This window comes from Lissotriton helveticus, chromosome 10 (assembly GCF_964261635.1).
Source record: "Lissotriton helveticus chromosome 10, aLisHel1.1, whole genome shotgun sequence".
NCBI lineage: Eukaryota > Metazoa > Chordata > Amphibia > Caudata > Salamandridae > Lissotriton > Lissotriton helveticus.
In genome coordinates, this window is record NC_136071.1 from 487927457 (window position 1) to 487944838 (window position 17382).

At 45.3% G+C, this 17382-nt stretch overlaps 1 protein-coding gene across 2 annotated transcripts in view; it reads right to left on the reverse strand.

The window, feature by feature from the left end:
• ALG1 (ALG1 chitobiosyldiphosphodolichol beta-mannosyltransferase) overlaps window positions 1–17382 on the reverse strand; it is a 233498-nt gene that overhangs the window by 59834 nt on the left and 156282 nt on the right. For both annotated transcript variants that reach the window (XM_078662966.1, XM_078662967.1), the window contains one exon: window positions 2587–2697. In XM_078662966.1, the coding sequence (XP_078519092.1) occupies window positions 2587–2697 (111 nt within the window). The remainder of the gene's footprint in view (window positions 1–2586; window positions 2698–17382) is intronic.

Consider the following 17382-nt stretch of genomic DNA (forward strand, 5'->3'; position numbering starts at 1 on the left):
GGACGGAATGTTGCACATTGGCAAAACATTCACCCCCAATCACAGTTCTGGGTTTAATCCATCGTTATTTTGCTCACCACGCCACCCCAGTTTAGTCTTGACCCTGTGCCTCATGGGAACAGTCCAGCTCGAACTGCCAAGCCATGTCTTCCCTGGACCGGAATCAAGCATCCTAGAACCGGTTTCCGGCTATCAGCTGTCATCAGCCAGGATAGCTTGATTCCAGTGGCGTAGTGAGCACGGGACCCACGTCTGGGCATACCCTTCCCACATAGGGCGAACAGCAAAACACACAAGATGATGGACGGAATGTTGCACATTGGCAAAACATTCACCCCAGTCACAGATCTGGGTTTAATCCATCATTATTTTGCTCACCACGCCACCCCAGTTCAGACATGGCCATATGCTCATTTATATCTTGCCAGTATTATACTCTGTTGCAACTGTGACAGAGGATTTGCACGTCCAAGATAATAGTACAACCGCCAAATTTAAAAGCAGCGACTACTCCCTCTCTGCTGTGATTAAACCCATCCGACAGCCCTGCGAAGTAACGGCTGTCAGATGCAGACCTCTAACTTTATCCTTCTAAATTAGATGGGAGAAACTAGAGGTCAGTTTCACTGCCCATCACCGCCAGGTAAGGGGGAGTGAAATCTGCTAAATGGCTCCCTCGCAATAGAAGATGACTCCCATGGCGAGGGGATTTTTTTTTTTTTTTTTGTAAATAAAACATAAATTAGCTTAGTGCAGGGCTCCGTCATGTTGATGGAGCTCTCCACCAAATTGTAAACAGCACTGACAGGAACCACCATGACGGCGGTTCCAGCCAATCCGTTAGGAATGACCGCCAGCATGGCAGTCATGTCTAACTTTGGCAGGAGGAGTAGTTCTAGCCTGGAGACTGTTAGGTCTTCTGTCATTTCAAAAGAGATTGCTACGTCCGCCACAGTATAAATCGGGATCTAAAGGACTTCACGAACGAACAGCATTAGGTAACTATTTGATCTTGATCTCATCCAAGGAGGAAGACCCAATATCGAAAAGGAAAATTATTAAATTGTTCGGTTTCAGGGAGATCATATGTACTGTCTAGGTCCCCAAATGATCTTACTTGCTCCCCACAAAATAAATCTCATTGCCTGAAGCACCCCTCCTTCCTCCAGCGGGAGAACTGTCTGGAATCCAAGCCTGAAGTAAAATCTTTATTATCCATACTATGTAACTCCCTCGGCGCTCCATAATGACCTCCTACTGTGGCGGCACAGTGGACTAGGGAACACACAACTGAAACAAGTGTGACAGAGGTACTGCTTACATTTTTTTGCTAAATTAATCCATCCTAATAATTATTCTTGCCCATCCATCAAGTGAAAGAATTGAATGATGGAAACTTCTACTGAACTCCTGACACAATATTGAGTCAGGAGGAGGGTTGCATGTCAACTTGAATGTCATGTTCAGGAGTCCAGTATCTTTATACATGTTCCAAATTTTTAAGGCTTGGCAGCAGCTGAAACAAGAAAAACACCCATTTTGGAATCAGTTAACCCCTAACTAGACATCTTGAAGGTTGCAGGGCCTTGAAGCCATTATCAACTGAACTCTTCCTTTATTTATTCAGGCAACTTTCAAGGAGAGGACATTTCTCAATGTTGTACGCCATCTAATAGAGCCTAGTTATTTATCATGTCCATTTTCAATTTTGATATGATTCAATTAAAAAACACAGAAAATGTTTCTTTTAGATCGGTGATTGCTTTAAAATAATTTTATGATGAGGGAGTTATTTAGCTTTACGAAAAAAATCAATATGGATCCAAAAAAGGCAGAGACTTTATCGGTTTATTACAGTAAATAAATATTCTGTGAAGGGGAACTAATGAATCAACTCAGTGAAAAAAAAAATTAAAAGAAAAAAGTCTTTAATTCTCCTAAATTAGCAGTGAAGACGTGACTTCGTTCTTCACTGTGCAGCACACCTTTGCTGTAACAGAGGAATTCTGGAAGGCAGGCAAGAAGATTCCCTTGTTCTTACGAAAGTGTAATGTGAACTTAGGAAACTATTTTCAAATTATTTTGTGCCTTAAAAAAAACTAGGAATTTGTCTTCACAAAAAAAGGTCTACTACAGAGTTATCAACAAAGGTGACTTCAATGTGTAGTGTTTAATGTCATACCTGTGCTTGGTCTAAAACTGCAATCATCCGTGTTTATCGAACTTGAGTCAGGATCATTTTCGGATATTGATGTACAAATTAACTTTAAGTGAGGATTATTGGCCTCCACTTTCAGCCAGCTCTGGTAGGTATATGCATTGTCAAAAATACGGAATTGACTCCCCGCTGAGTTCTAGAGTGCGTTGAAAGCCTATCATCCTGAAACATTTGCAGTACTTACTTCCATCCGACAGTTTTTCCATGATCCTTTGTTTCATATTTTATGTCAAGTGTCGAAATAAACAGTATTGATACATCCCCTTAAAATGGGGGTAATGTTTATGAAAGAATAAAGAAAGTAATAGTTGTGATCTGACACCAAATTTTAGCACTTTGTATCAAATTTCCAGCAAAGTGATTCTTACCTAAAAGGACAGGGTAATCTTCCGCTTCCAACCAAGGTGTACAAATCTGAACGTATTGGAACTGCAACTGCTGTATTAAATGAATATAATGATCCTTCAATGGTCCTTTTCCTTGTTGGAAAGAGATATATATTTTAGGATTAAATGTCACTAAAGGTAACCATTCTACAGAAAAGCAACATAAATATGTTAATACAGACACAACTCAAAATGTACTACCACCACTTGATACACATTTTGACAACCCAAAGTAAAACATTTTAATTAGTTTCTGTAGTTGGGTAGTGAGGTTTTTACTGCGCAAAGTCTGATGGATAAATATTTTTTATATAATTAGATATCAAAAAGTTGCTCCAAGGGAACCCAAAATAGCCACCACCCCGTGCTGTTGATTCACAATTGCTGGCAATTGCTAAAGATCAAGGTTTTTATCGGTATCCCTGAGCATTCACAGTATATATATTGTTGTATCTTAATAAAGTTTTCAATCACGTATTCAAAAAAGAAATGTTCAATAGAATCCAATTTCTGTCCGTAGTTTTTATTTTTGTATTCTTCAATTTTCCAACGAAGACTTGTTCATAACACAGGTCCAAGTTCACATAGTACAGCCGATACCTCGGTTCAAAAACAGCCTTTGAACTGTGGTATCGGCTGTACTATGTGAACTTGGACATGTGTTATGAACAAGTCTTCGTTGGGAAACTGAAGAATACGAAAATAAAAACTACGGACAGAAAGTGGATTCTATTGAACATTTCTTTTTTGAATACGTGATTGAAAACTTTATTAAAATACAACAATATATATATATATATATATATATATATATATATATATATATTACCTACTGGCGGTCGCCAGTAGGTAGTTATAGTTAGGATCGTTTTCCATAGGAAATCCGCAACATTCTATTGGGAATAACTTTGGCGCCGAATGAGGGATCTGCCTGTAATTTTCCTTAACTTTGCCTCGCTGCGCTCCGCTCCTTCCCTGAAAGTTTCGGGGGGATCCGTCAAGCGGGGGCCGAGATAAAAGGGGGGGTCCCAAAACGTGTTTTCCCCATGTTAATTTCCATAGGGCGGTTGGACTCACTTTTAGCCCGAACGGCTGAATGGATTTCCACCAAACTTGGCAAAATTGTAGGGACTGGTACCCCGATGTGCCTTTGCTATGTCTCAAGATATATGCTCCAGTAGTTTTTAACGAAAATTAATTTTGAAAAAATATATATTGGGCTACATTGGGCTATATATATGTTAGAGCCCAAATGTAGCCCAATGTAGCCCAAAGATGGCCACCAGAGACAAAAAAAAACAAATGTAGCCCAAATATCAGCCAGATGTAGCCCAACTATAGCCCAATGACAGAATGTCCCAGAGTGTTCTAAAGAACAACTAGAACGCTAACAGTCTTACTTATGACAAAAGTATGGCACACCTGAAGTCATCTTGATTGGAATAAAGTGGTAACACTTAATACATTTAATTTGAAAAGGAACAAAATGAGGGGTTTCATTTTGCCATAGAAATTATATATATATATATATATATATATATATATATATATATATATATATATATATATATATATATAATCACTGAAAAAACCATAGGTTTCACACCAGTTATAGTTAGGAATTAGGATTTAAAAAACCTATTAAATTCACTGAAAAAACCATAGGTTTCACACCAGTTATAGTTAGGTGGAAATTTTACTCGCATAAAACCATTGAAATTCCCACGTTATAGTTAGTTGGACTCACTATAACTTGCACGTGCAATGCACTGCTGATGACGTCACATATTACATCACTCATGACATGGTCAGTGACATCACTCATGACATCACTGATGACATCTCAAATGACATCACTGATGACATCATCCAGTGAATGTGTATCTTTCTGAAAAATAAATATTTTTTATATATGTATATCTAAAGGTTGATGGAAGAATAAATGGGTAAATAAATGTCTAAATGGATGTTTTTTGTGTAAAATTGATTGGTTAACTGACTTATTAAATGTATCTTAGTGAATACATATATTAGCGAGTAATGTTTAAATATTTAAATATCTGTATCTGTGTCTCACTTTGTGTATAAGTGGCTGCATGGGTTGGTGAGTAGCTACATGAGTGTGTATATGGGTTATTAGTTGTTTTTTTGAGTATCAGTATCAGTGTCTGTATGGTTCGGTGGGGGATATTACTTAGAGCACAGATGCATGAATGAGTGACTCACTATTTGTATGTATTTTGAAGACAGCATGTGTGCAAGACTGTATGGGTGGATGATTGTGTGTATGGGTGGGTTAGTGAGTATGTGTTTTTATAATTGATTGTTTAAGAGAGTAAATATGTTTCTGTTTCTGTAGAAGTATGTGTAGTGGTGTGTATATAGCAGTATAATCACGTAAATGTTTTTTGATAGTTTATTTGCATGTGTGAATTTGTGTGTGAGTAACTATATGGATGAGTATTAGTGTGTAACAGGATGTATAGGTGTATGAGTACATATGATGAGTAAGTACATGCATGAGTGACTATATAGAACTGTTAGTGAATGAGTGTATGCCCCGAGTCCCGTTCCCGTCGCTGCTCACCTGCGGCCTCGCCCCCTCGCTCTCCCATTCGCCGCCCCGCCTCCCAGCTGATCCTACCTCCCACCCTCTGCCTTAAATGGCGGACGCTGCACGGTCGCGCCGCTGGCAGGCCAGAGGCAAGCCCATCTGTGCCCCTTCCGCGCCTGGACCGCGCCCAGCGCCAGACCCCCTGGACTCAACACCATGCCTCCAATCTCCGATACGAGGCCAGCACCCTCCTCACACTCAACCCCGGCAGTGACCTCCGTTGCTTCCAGGCCGCCCCGAAACGGATTCACGGACCCTTCTCCTGTCACACCTGCAGCTTCACCTGCAACAAAGCCACCGAACCTCCGAGGACCGGACCCAACCACCTCCGCTGCATACTCCTCAACACCCGCTCCGCACGCAAACACGCCGTCGAGCTTTGGGACCTGCTCGACACAACCGCCCCCCACGTTGCCTTCCTGACCGAGACCTGGTGGAACGACTCCTCGGCGCCCGACATCGCCATAACCATCCCGGACGGCTACAAGATCACCCGAAGGGACCGCGCCAACAGAACCGGAGGAGGAATAGCCATCGTCCACAAACCCACCCTCAAGGTCACCACCCACACAGACGACACCCTCAAGACCGTCGAACACCTGCACTTCCAAATCCACACCGACCCCAACACCACTCTCAGAGGAACACTCGTCTATAGACCCCCCGGACCCAGGGCACCGTTCAGTGACTCCATCACCGACCTCGCCAACACCCACTCACTCACCTCCACGGACTACATCATCCTCGGGGGACCTAAACTTCCACCTCGAGAACAACAACGACGCCAACTCCACCAACCTGATCGACAACCTCGGCCTCAGTCAGCTCGTCACTGCACCCACCCATGCCGCCGGCCACACGTTGGACCCCATCTTCTCCACAAGCACCCACGTCACCTTCAACCGCACCACCGAACTCCACTGGACCGACCACCGCTGCATCCACTTCACCTTCAAGAAACCAACCACGCACCACCGCACCCAACAGCCGCCCGTTGCTACTGGAGCAAAGTAACCAAAGATCAACTGACTACCAGCCTCGGCCAGAACCCACCAACAGACGCCACCGACCCAGACACCGCCGCCCGCAACTTCAGGCAGTGGATCAACGACTGCGCCAACACCCTCGCACCACTCAAGAGACCCTCCATCAACCACGCCAGCAAGAAAGCCACCTGGTTCACCGACGAGCTCCAGACCTCCAAACGCGCATGCCGGAAGCTGGAGAAGAAACGGCTCCACGAACGCACAGCAGACAGCCACGCAGCCCACAAGGACGCCACCCGCAGACCTCACCACCTCATCAGACTGGCCAAAAGATCCTCCTTCAAAGACCGTCTGGAAAACAACGCACACGATAGCAAAGAGCTCTTCTGCATCGTGAAGGAACTTTCCAACCCCAACGACGTCCCGCCCTCACAAGAACTGTGCGACTCCTTGGCTACTTTTTTCCACCGGAAGATCGCAGAGATCCACAACAGCTTCAATACTACGACTACCCGGACCATGCCAGACCTCACCCCTGCAAACACCACCCGCACCAACCACCTGACCTCCTGGACAAACGTCATCGAAGACGAGACATGCAAGATCATGAACTCCATCCACTGAGGATCACCGACAGACCCATGCCCACACCACGTCTTTAACAAAGCAGACACAACCATCGCACCCCAACTATGGAAGGTCATCAACATCTCCTTCCAAACAGCGACATTCCCGGAAAGCTGGAAGCACGCCCTCCTAAAAAAAAACAAGGCGGACCCCAAGGACCTCAAGAACTTCCGGCCCATCTCCCTGCTCCCGTTCCTGGCGAAGGTCATCGAGAAAATCGTCAACGCACAACTGACCCGCCACCTCGAAGACAACAACATCCTGGACCCGTCCCAGTCCGGATTCCGAAGAAACCACATCACCGAGACAGCCCTCATCGCCGCCACAGACAACATCAGGCGCCAACTGGACAACGAAGAAACATCAGCCCTCATCCTCCTGAACCTGTCAGCCGCCTTTGACACGGTCTGCCACCACACCCTAAAAACACGCCTCCAAGAAGCCGGTATCTAAGAGAAAGCCCTCGACTGGACCACGTCCTTCCTCTCCGGTAGAACTCAGAGAGTCCGCCTCCCACCCTACCATTCCGAAGCCACCGACATCATCTGCGGCGACCCCCAGGGCTCATCCCTCAGCCAAACGCTGTTCAACATCTACATGGCCCCCCTCGCACAAGTGGCCCGTCAGCACGACCTCAACATCATCTCCTACGCTGACGACACCCAGCTCATCCTCTCCCTCACCAAAGACCCGCACACCGCCACGGCCAACCTACACGAGGGAATGAAGGCCGTGGTCGACTGGATGAGGAGCAGCCGTCTGAAACTGAACTCGGACAAGACGGAGGTCCTCATCCTCGGGTCCACCCCCTCCGCCTGGGATGACTCTTGGTGGCCAAACTCGCTGGGAACAGCACCGACTCCAACCGGCCACGCACGCAACCTAGGATTCATCCTCGTCTCCTCCCTATCCATGTCAAAATAGGTCAGCGCCGTCTCCTCTTCCTGCTACAACACCCTCTGCATGCTACGCAGGATCTACAAGTAGATCCTGACCGAAACAAGAAGAACGGTGACACAGGCGCTCGTCAGCATCAGGCTAGACTACGGCAACACACTCTATGCAGGAATCCCGGCCAAGCACCTGCGACGCCTCCAATGCACCCAAAACGCCTCCGCCCGACTTATCCTCGACGTACCATGACGCAGCCACATCACCCCCCACCTGAGAGACCTACACTGGCTTCCCATTGACAAAAGGATCACCTTCAAGCTCCTCACCCACGCACACAAAGCACTCCACAACGTCGGACCAGCCTACCTGAACAGCAGACTCCGCTTCTAAACCCCCAACCGCCAGCTCCGCTCCGCTCCGCTCCGCAAGCCTCGCCACCATCCTCCGGATCCAACGAAAGACCTCCGGTGGCAGATCCTTCTCCTACCTCGCCGCCAACACCTGGAACACCCTCCCGACCCACCTCCGACAGACCCAAGACCTCCTCACCTTCCGAAGACGTCTCAAGACCTGGCTCTTCGAGCAGTAGCGCCCCCCCTCTCCCCAGCGCCTTGAGACCCTCAGAGGTATGTAGCTCGCTATACATATGCATTGATTGATTGATCATTGATTGATTGATTTCAGACCAGTCCCCATACGGTACACACTGAGTGCAGTGAGTGAGCCTGACCACTACAAAGGGGACTTTGGGTGGCTCTCCCCCCAAGCAATTTAGGAAAGAATGGTGTAGTCTACAACACATATCGTTATATATTGAATTGTAGTAGCTTTTAATGAATAGTAAATGAAGACCTGACTATGCACCAGAATACGACAATCTTTCTGGGGTTTTGTCAATGATTCCCCCACTATCACCCTCCAACAGTGCTTCTCATCTCTCCATAGCCCCGCTCTGTCATGTGTATTCATTTTTTATAGCATCTCTCATACCATTGTAGGCTGTCAGAGCACTTTACATCACACACATACAGAGACAGTGAATCATACATGTAAATCAGTGTATAGAAAATGTTACAAAAGGGGACTACAAGGTGTAGAATTCACGTCATTCATACTGGTAGGCATTTTTAAAGGGTGCTTATTCTGGAGAAGCACAAACCCAGGATTCAGAAAATAACACAGTGGTTAGCATTGGCTTTTACAATAAAAATTTATTTTCACCCAAATAAACCTTTTTAGCAGCATCAGGATAATGAAAGACTGGGAAAAAACATAAGTTACTAACTTGTACCTTACAGTTTGCAAGCAGCTCTTTGATGACAGTGTATAGGTCTATTTGCTAGATTACGACTGTCACTCATGAACTGCAGAGTAACAAAAAAATCCCTGTGACAAAAGCAGTAACCCACTGACCTATGCACATAAAATAGTGTTTCTTAAAATTCATGGTACACTTCCTTGCAGTAGGCATATTAACCCTCTGTGCTACATTGGATACGTCATAGCTGCCACCAGACAAAACTCTCATCTCTCTCCAGCAGGGACATAAATCACTGGCATTATCTAGACACTTTTATTGTTCTTTGAAAACTGCTAATTAAACAAGATACTTTGCAGTTCTTTTAAAACTGCTGCCTGCGGACCCCTTGGGAATGTGTCAGGGACCCCTGGGGGTCCGCGGACCACAGTTTGGGAAACACTACTCTAGTAGCTTGGCACAAAAGCGGTCAGGCATAACTTAGAGGCAATGAGTAAAGTACTTATGCAGCACTTCAAACAGTAAGAATATGCCACACAAGAAAAATCCCACACCAGTTAAAAAAATAAGGTAAATATCAATAAATAAATCCAGACCAAAACGAAACAATTAAATCATTAGAATTGGAGATATGCAATTTTAAAGATTTCAGTGAGTATAGCACCAAAAAGCACAAAGAGCTAATTGTTGTCATTTTGTCACGTCAGTCTAGGACAAAGTCACAAGTTCAGGATGAGTGCAATAGAGCACGGACGGGCTACAGGGACCCACTTAGTCCTGCTGAACAAAGTACCTTAATCCTGGTTGTGAAGAGATGCAGAGTCTAGCATCAAGGATGCATAGCGCAGCAGAGGCGATGAGAGGTCTGGGCGAGAAATTGCGTAGCACAGAAGTAGTTCTGAAGATCTGCATTGAGCAAGGCAATGTGCTTGCATTGCGAAGTGTCACACAGTAACAAAGGAGTGCGTTGGGGAGATATGCGCATCAGAGGCGATCCCTAGGTTTAGAGGGCAATGAGTTCGGTAATAGGAATGATGTGCCAGGTATGTGGGAGATGCAGCATGCCACAGAGGAGTTGCATTGGTTCTGCTGAATCCACAGATGGGCTAGCAGACCACCTTCAGGCCCACTTCCAAGGGTCCAGGACTAGGGTGGCACCACATGGGAGGGCAGAACTCACAGTTGGCATAGTCCAGCTCCTGGGTTCAAGGTTGCAGGAAGCCTGTTCTGTCCCTAAGGATTCTCATCAGGAGGCCAGCCAAGTAATCCTTGGAGTCACTCAAGCGTCCTTGGTTTAGAGTTGCAGATTCAGTCCTTTACACCCATGCAGCAGTCTTTCCGGGCAGCAGTCCAGCAGAGTGGCAGTCAGCCTTCCTGGAAGAGTCCACAGGTCCAGAAGAGTACTGAAGAGTTGGGGCTAAGGGTCCATAATTTGTACCCGGTGCCCACTTTCAAGTCGAGGAAGCTTCTAGAGGTTTTCAACCCCCTGAGGTGTCGGGCATCCCCTTCCTCCCTGACCTGGCCCCAGCTTGTCTGGAGTCACAAAGGAATAGTGACAAACCCTTTGTGAGGGGTGCTCAGGCAGAGCCTTTGTGAAGTGTGTGTGTGGTAGGTGACAGTTTCTCCCCCTCGTTAAGTCAAAGTGGCCCATCCTGCCAGCACCTATCTTCCCTTTGTCTCACTGTCTGGCAACAATACACAATGACCAATTGCCAGCTACACCTAGTCATGTGGCCCAAGATCAAGCTGCAGGCACCAAACGATTAGGACAAGAAAAGGCAACTTTCTAAAAGTGGCACTTTCAGAATTGTGATTAAAAATCCTACTTCACCATTAAAGATGACTTTTAATTACAATTCCAAACGTGACCAGTCTACCTGCTTCCAATTGAAAATTACCTCTTAATAAATGTAATAAGGTAACCCAATGTTATCCTATGGGAGAGGTAGGCCTAACAGTGTAAGTCTTAAAAATGCATGTCCAACTTTTTTAATACACTGCATCATGACCTTTGGGCTGTGTAGGGCAACAACAACACACAACAGCCAAATAAACTGCTCCATGTTAGGTAGGGCCAGGAGCTGTTAAACAACCTCAGACTTATTAGCATCAAGAGCTGTGTTTCAAGTGGCTGACAGGAGGCACTAACAGTGGTGAAAAACAAATGTAGGAGTTTTTTTACTACCTGGACATGTAACTCTTAAAAATGCATGTCCAATTTTTTTAATACACGCATCATGACCTTTGGGCTGTGTAGGGCAACTACAACACACCCGGTATGGGTCAAAATGCAATAACCTGCTTTCCATAGCAGGTTATTGTATTTTTACCCATACCAGGACCGGCAAAAACGCAAATCATAAAGCTGACTTGTTTGTCTTTAAACTAAAGCCCGATTACTAGTCTCCATGTAAAGACTAGAGAAAACCGTCCTGAAGAAGGTGTTCGATATTGAAATCACCGAAACGCCGCGTCGACTGTCTGGTTTTTCTGTATATGAAATGTACATTGTTTTTTAATAGGTGGAGGTTAATCCCTCTTTCTTTATAATAAAATCTGATGTTATTAAGTAATTTCTGTTCTGTTTATTTATGGTGCAGTGCTCTACTGACGTACTTAGAATTGTATTTTAGTTTTGTTGCATATTATGTTTTTAATTAATAACCACATAAGTGGCAAGAGTGACATTGTATGTTTGTAGGAGGGACGGTTATTGCTTTGTAATACTTCACCCTGTCCCGATTGGATTTAAGGGTATCTCCTTTTGTTTTGTGACTACTTAAACACACAACAGCCAAATCAACTGCTCCATGTTAGGTAGGGCCAGGAGCTGCTCCACAACCTCAGACTTATTAGCATCAAGAGCTGTGCTTTAAGCGGCTGACAGAAGGCACTACATGCTGAAAAGTGGGTGGCAGTATTTCTTTTCTTTCACTGACGCAACACATGAGAGCACAACAATGATTTAGGACAGCGTAGTCATTTCTTCGACCACTGTCCTATTTTATGCCAGACATGCCCGACTTGGCCTGAGCTTGTTATTTTCCCCACCATTTCCCCCCTATGGTGGCACCACCATCTCTGATCCCCCATGACACTCCTCAGCAGTCTGCAATTTTTGTGTAGATGGTGTGGACATGATCCCAGAAGTTAGATGGTGTGAGCCCTAAATTATAACCAGTATAGAGTAGAGCACTATAATCTTAAACCACCTAAATTGAAGATAGGATTTGCCGCTCTAATTTTTATTTTAATCAGGTAGGAGCCACTTCATTAAAATACATTTGTGGACTGCCTATCCTGTTTTAAATTGCACCTTCACCACATAACATCTACACTAACCTGGGTCCCTCACCCACACCTCACCAAACGGCATGGAACAAAAGTTATCCAGTATTGGGGTATCTTTCATAGATTCACATGCCTGAATCAGTCCCCGTCGCCGAGGCGGGAGTCCCACGGTATATAAAAAAGCAGTACCAAAAGTAAATTATAGTAGTAGGCATAAGAGAAAGGCCTGAGGCCTAAACTGCCGTAGCCTATCTACCTCATTATGCTAAAAGGATTAAGAATTTTGTCCCAGCCAATCAGATTACAGCACCCTCTAGAACCCTCTCTGCAGAGCCAATTCTCCTCAGATTTTCGTTAGCACAAGTGGGAAATGAGTATCCCAAAAAATAGAGAACTGACTCTCCGGGGAGGAGGGTGGGTGCATGTGAATCTATGAAAGATACCAATACTGGATAACTGAAGTTACAAGTAAGTAACTTGTTTTCTTATCCAGTATTGGGGTATCTTTCATAGATTCACATGCCTGAATCAGAGTAGTAAGCAGTATGCCAGGTAAGAGTCGGTTGCGGATGGTGGGAGACTTATAGTGATACACTCCCATAATCATTATATTTACCAACCAATAAGTGTGAAGTAAGTACATTGTTAATGATAAAACATGACTAGATTCCAAAGAGTAGTCATATAATATTAATCAGGAAGAGTAACATCACACAATATAAGTAGGCAATCTGAAATATGTTCACATCTTTATAATACCAATACTGGATAACTGAAGTTACAGGTAAGTAACTCCGCCATAGAGCCCCATCATTGGGTGCCCGTCTGGTATTGCAGCACCGGCCTGACGAGGAGCAGTCCCGATGATGAAGCATTACACCTAGCTGGCTGGGTGTGTGAGGGCCTTAGTTCCGAAAGGAGGAATTCCCCCGCCTCCTTACTTACACCCCCTTGGAGGACTCTTGGCCCCCCAATGTTGATTGTCAACCCCTTATCTCTCTGTACTCACCCGCTGGGTGACCCACTAAGGAACTGCATACCCTTTCGGCTTCTGATTGTTCAGAGCGGTTGTATGTCAATACAACGCGGGCTTTTTCCCCGCATGCCATTACAACGCGGGGATTACAACTAAAGTCGTTACAACGACTTTCGCTGGAGGGCGCTGGATAGTGGAATAGTTTAATTTTCTATTCCAACTCCAGCCCACGTTAACAGTAGGGAAGGTGTTGGATAGAAAATTAAACTATTCCCTATCCAACAGCGCCCTCCAGCGAAAGTCGTTGTAACGACTTTCGTTGTAATCCCCGCGTTGTAATGGCAGTGCGGGGTAATCCCCGCGTTGTTATGGCTGTTCTCCGTTCAGGGCAAGTATGTTGGACCTTAATAAAAACCCTACCTGGTTACCCCCCCCTGTTGAAGCACTAAATTATAACACCGGGTATCATAACCCTTAAGAGAGTAAAGTGACAGTTTTCTTGGCACTTGGCACTATTTCTGACTTTTACAGGCCATATATACCCATGTTGGTAGTTCTTTTGCACCTTATCATTTGGATACAGCCCAGCTGCTGTGAAGAACACCCTGGTTTTGTTACCTGAATTAAAGTTAGCCTCATAATATCCTAAACCAGGTTGTTGGCCGAGGTTCTATTGGAAAAACACTATGAAGAGGTGGAGTAGGAATTCATCCCAGATGGGGCTAGCTTTTATGCAGCCATTCACACTACAATTGAGAGGACAGCTATGGGGATTCTAGTAGGCATACTACTATATGCAAATTCTTATGCTGCCTTAGCCCCACACAGGAACATGCAGTCAGGGATGATAGGACAGATGAAGGGGACATCCTGTACGAGTCAATTCAAGACTCAACGCTCAACAAGCCTGGCAATCCACTATGGACTTGGAGCGTATCATGGTGCTAGAACTTGGAGAATGATAGGGCTTTTGACAGGTTCAAGGTAGACCTCTCCACCTCAATTTGACATAGTATTTCAATGTTCCTGGCAAAATTAATCAAGGACCCCAAGAAAATGTTTTATCATTCATGGAGAGGCTTGAACGTCCCAAGATAACTTTTTTCACCAAGGAACAATCTGCTGCATATCTCCTGGGCAAATCAAACTGTGCTTTGACCATGGACAGACAATGTTCTCCACTGATGAAAGACTGCAATCTGAGGGATCTAGCCCCTTCAAAGGCAGGCCAGTTGAAAGGGACCCCCTTATTATTGAGCTAAGCAAGTGTGTGGCCAGTCACCTCTGTGGTCAAGCTACAGGGCCTCCATCAAAAACGTGTTTGGACACAAGCTTTCTGCCAGGACTGAAAAGGTCATTCTTCCAGCTAGGGCTCAGACAGAAGCCAATGCTCTAAAGAAGTAGCCCGTGACAGGGTCAGAACTGTTTCAGGGGTATGTTCCAATTAAGAGGGTCTGGGAGAGAACACAAAAGGCGTGGAAGTTTCAGAGGAGCGCAACATTTCCCAGGAAGATATTTAAGTAAAAATTATAAATTTTCCCATTCTAAAACTGGAAGGCAGTGTGGTGCTTTTAATCATAAATACGACTGCTAAACAGAGACCTACAGATAATAGAGGGACTTCACATAGAGTTCCATGGTTTCATCTGCTTTACAAAGGAGGTTATAGCTCTGATAAGTCATGAGGTAACCAATATGGAATTAAAAGGGATCATTATTCAAAACATTCTTGAACAGAGGGGCTTCTTACGCAACAGCGTTTAGGTGGAGAAGAAGGACAAAAGGCATCTCTGAGTAGTCAACCTCTGGGAGTTCAAGATGAAAAGCACCCATCTACTCAGAGTCGCCGTATTTTTTACTTATGTCTAGAAGATCAGGTTCTACTCACCACGGATCCCTACATTATTCCTGAAAAGGCCAGAGTTCAAGTTTGCAGCCCTTGATTTATCTGGTCTTTAACTTAGTGGTACTTCACCAAAATGTTTAAGCCAGTGGTAGAGTTTCAGAGATCAAGAAGGGTGAGGCTTCTGGTAAAATTCTGCTCACGGATTAGTGCCTACTTCAGCTGAATGCAGAGCTGTGTAAGCATGTAGATCTCCTGCAGGATCTGGCATTAGTATCATCAAGGACAAGTCCGAACTGCTGCCCTGTAAGATGATGACCTTTTTAGGATTTGTAATAGATTTAAACACAGCCACACAGAAGCCGCTTTTGAGGAAGGTCAGTATTATCATAAGGCAGACAAGGAGAGCTCTGCTTTGGGCCTGTCTTTCTGAGGCAGTTGGCATGGCCTGTAGACTTGTTCTCCTTCTCGATCTAAGTTGTCACCATGGGACTACTGAACTACAAGGCATATTAGAGATTCAAGGCATCATCACATCTAAAGAAGGACTGCACCTATTATAAGCTATATTCCCGGTTAGACAAGGCCAGGATGGAGATGCAGTGGTGGTTAGATCATTTGTAGGTCTGGATCAGGAGGGCCATTTTGGTACTACCTTCGACTAGTAATAGAATTGAATGCCTGCCTTTTTGGGACTTGGGACTTCAATGTGGAGTTATTTCCACCCGAGGAAAGTGGTCGGTAGAAGAATTAAAGCAAACACAAAGGCCAAAAGGGCTGACAAATAACCTTTAATGGGGTCCATTGCAAATGCTTCCTGGCCCAGACATAAAAACAAACAAGACATCGGATAGTTTAACCTTTAACGGGTCCCTATTATGTGTACCATACCAGGCCACAAACTTGTCCAAGTGACAGCAGTAGATAGACTTTGTAGAAGGACACCTGGCAGCAAGGATGGCACCCACAACTTTGACAGGAGGATCAAATGCAACCAACTGTCGCCTCTCCATCTCTAAGCAAGGAGGTGTTGATTTGCACAGGTTCAGGTGCAGGACCCTGCCCTCTTGCTGAGACAAGAGATCCTCCAGTAGAGGCAGCCTGATCAGAGGACAGATGATCATGTCCAGAAGATACTACACTATACTGGCCCAATGCGGAGCCACTGGGATGACTTTGTGCTTAATTGTCCCTGATCTTCTTCAGAACCCCAGAAAGGAGAGTCAAAAGTGGAATGCTGTAAATGAGTGCCATGCAGCTGAAAGACATCTCCGAGAGACAGCCTTTGTGGAATCTCCAACACACAAAGGTTTTGATTGCACTTTCGACAGTAGTGAAAAGATCTAGCCAGGCTAATTCCCCATTGCTGGAAGATGCCCTGTCCCACCTGAGCATATATCCTCCACTTATGATCTGCCATGCACTGCTGGCTAAGTCAGTCTGCCCTGCTGTTAATTGATCCTGCAAACTGGTTCCCCACCAGAGAAATGCCTTGAAGCTCCACTCAGCTCCAGAGACGAATAGTCTTTTGATACACGACCCAGAACCCCACACTACCCTGCTTGTTGCAGTACCACAGGGCAGTGGTGTTGTCTGTGAAGAACTGAACTGGCCTCCCTTTGATGGACAGTAGGAAGGCTATTAGCATCAGGCAAATGGTCCGTAACTCCAACAGGTTGATGTGGAATCCTCTGATCTCCACCCCTCCCAGATGACCTCCACAGGCCAGCAGAGATGCATCCATCACCTCTGGGTGGAGCAGGGAGATAGGTCTGCAGCTGATCCAATTGCAGTCACCCAGCCACCACTGCAGATCTTTTGCGATCGGTTCCTGTTGTGATTGAGACTTCAGGTTCCCCTGTAGAGTCTGCATATGCGATCTAGCATAGTCAACAAGCAGTATGCAGGAGGCCAAGACGCATCAGAGCCACTCTTGCTGAGGCCCAGGACGAAGGCTGAAACATCGGGAAAATAGCAGGAATGCCCTGGATTTGCTCTCATGCAGACAAGGCTTAAAACTGCACTGTATCTAGAATCGCTTCAATGAAAGGGAGACTTTGCAAAGGAGTCAGGTGTGACTTCGGTATACCAATAGGGAACTCTGTAGATGCCTGAAGGTTTTATGCCATCTGGAGGTGGTCTATGACTGACAGTAGTAAGCCTGTCCTCAATAGCGATTGATGGATGTAGGGGAAAGCTGCAGTGACAAACCTCCAAAGGTTTGCTGCGACCTCCACAATCTCTTTCGTGAACACCCAGGGGCACTGTGGAGGATGAAGAGGAGCAATG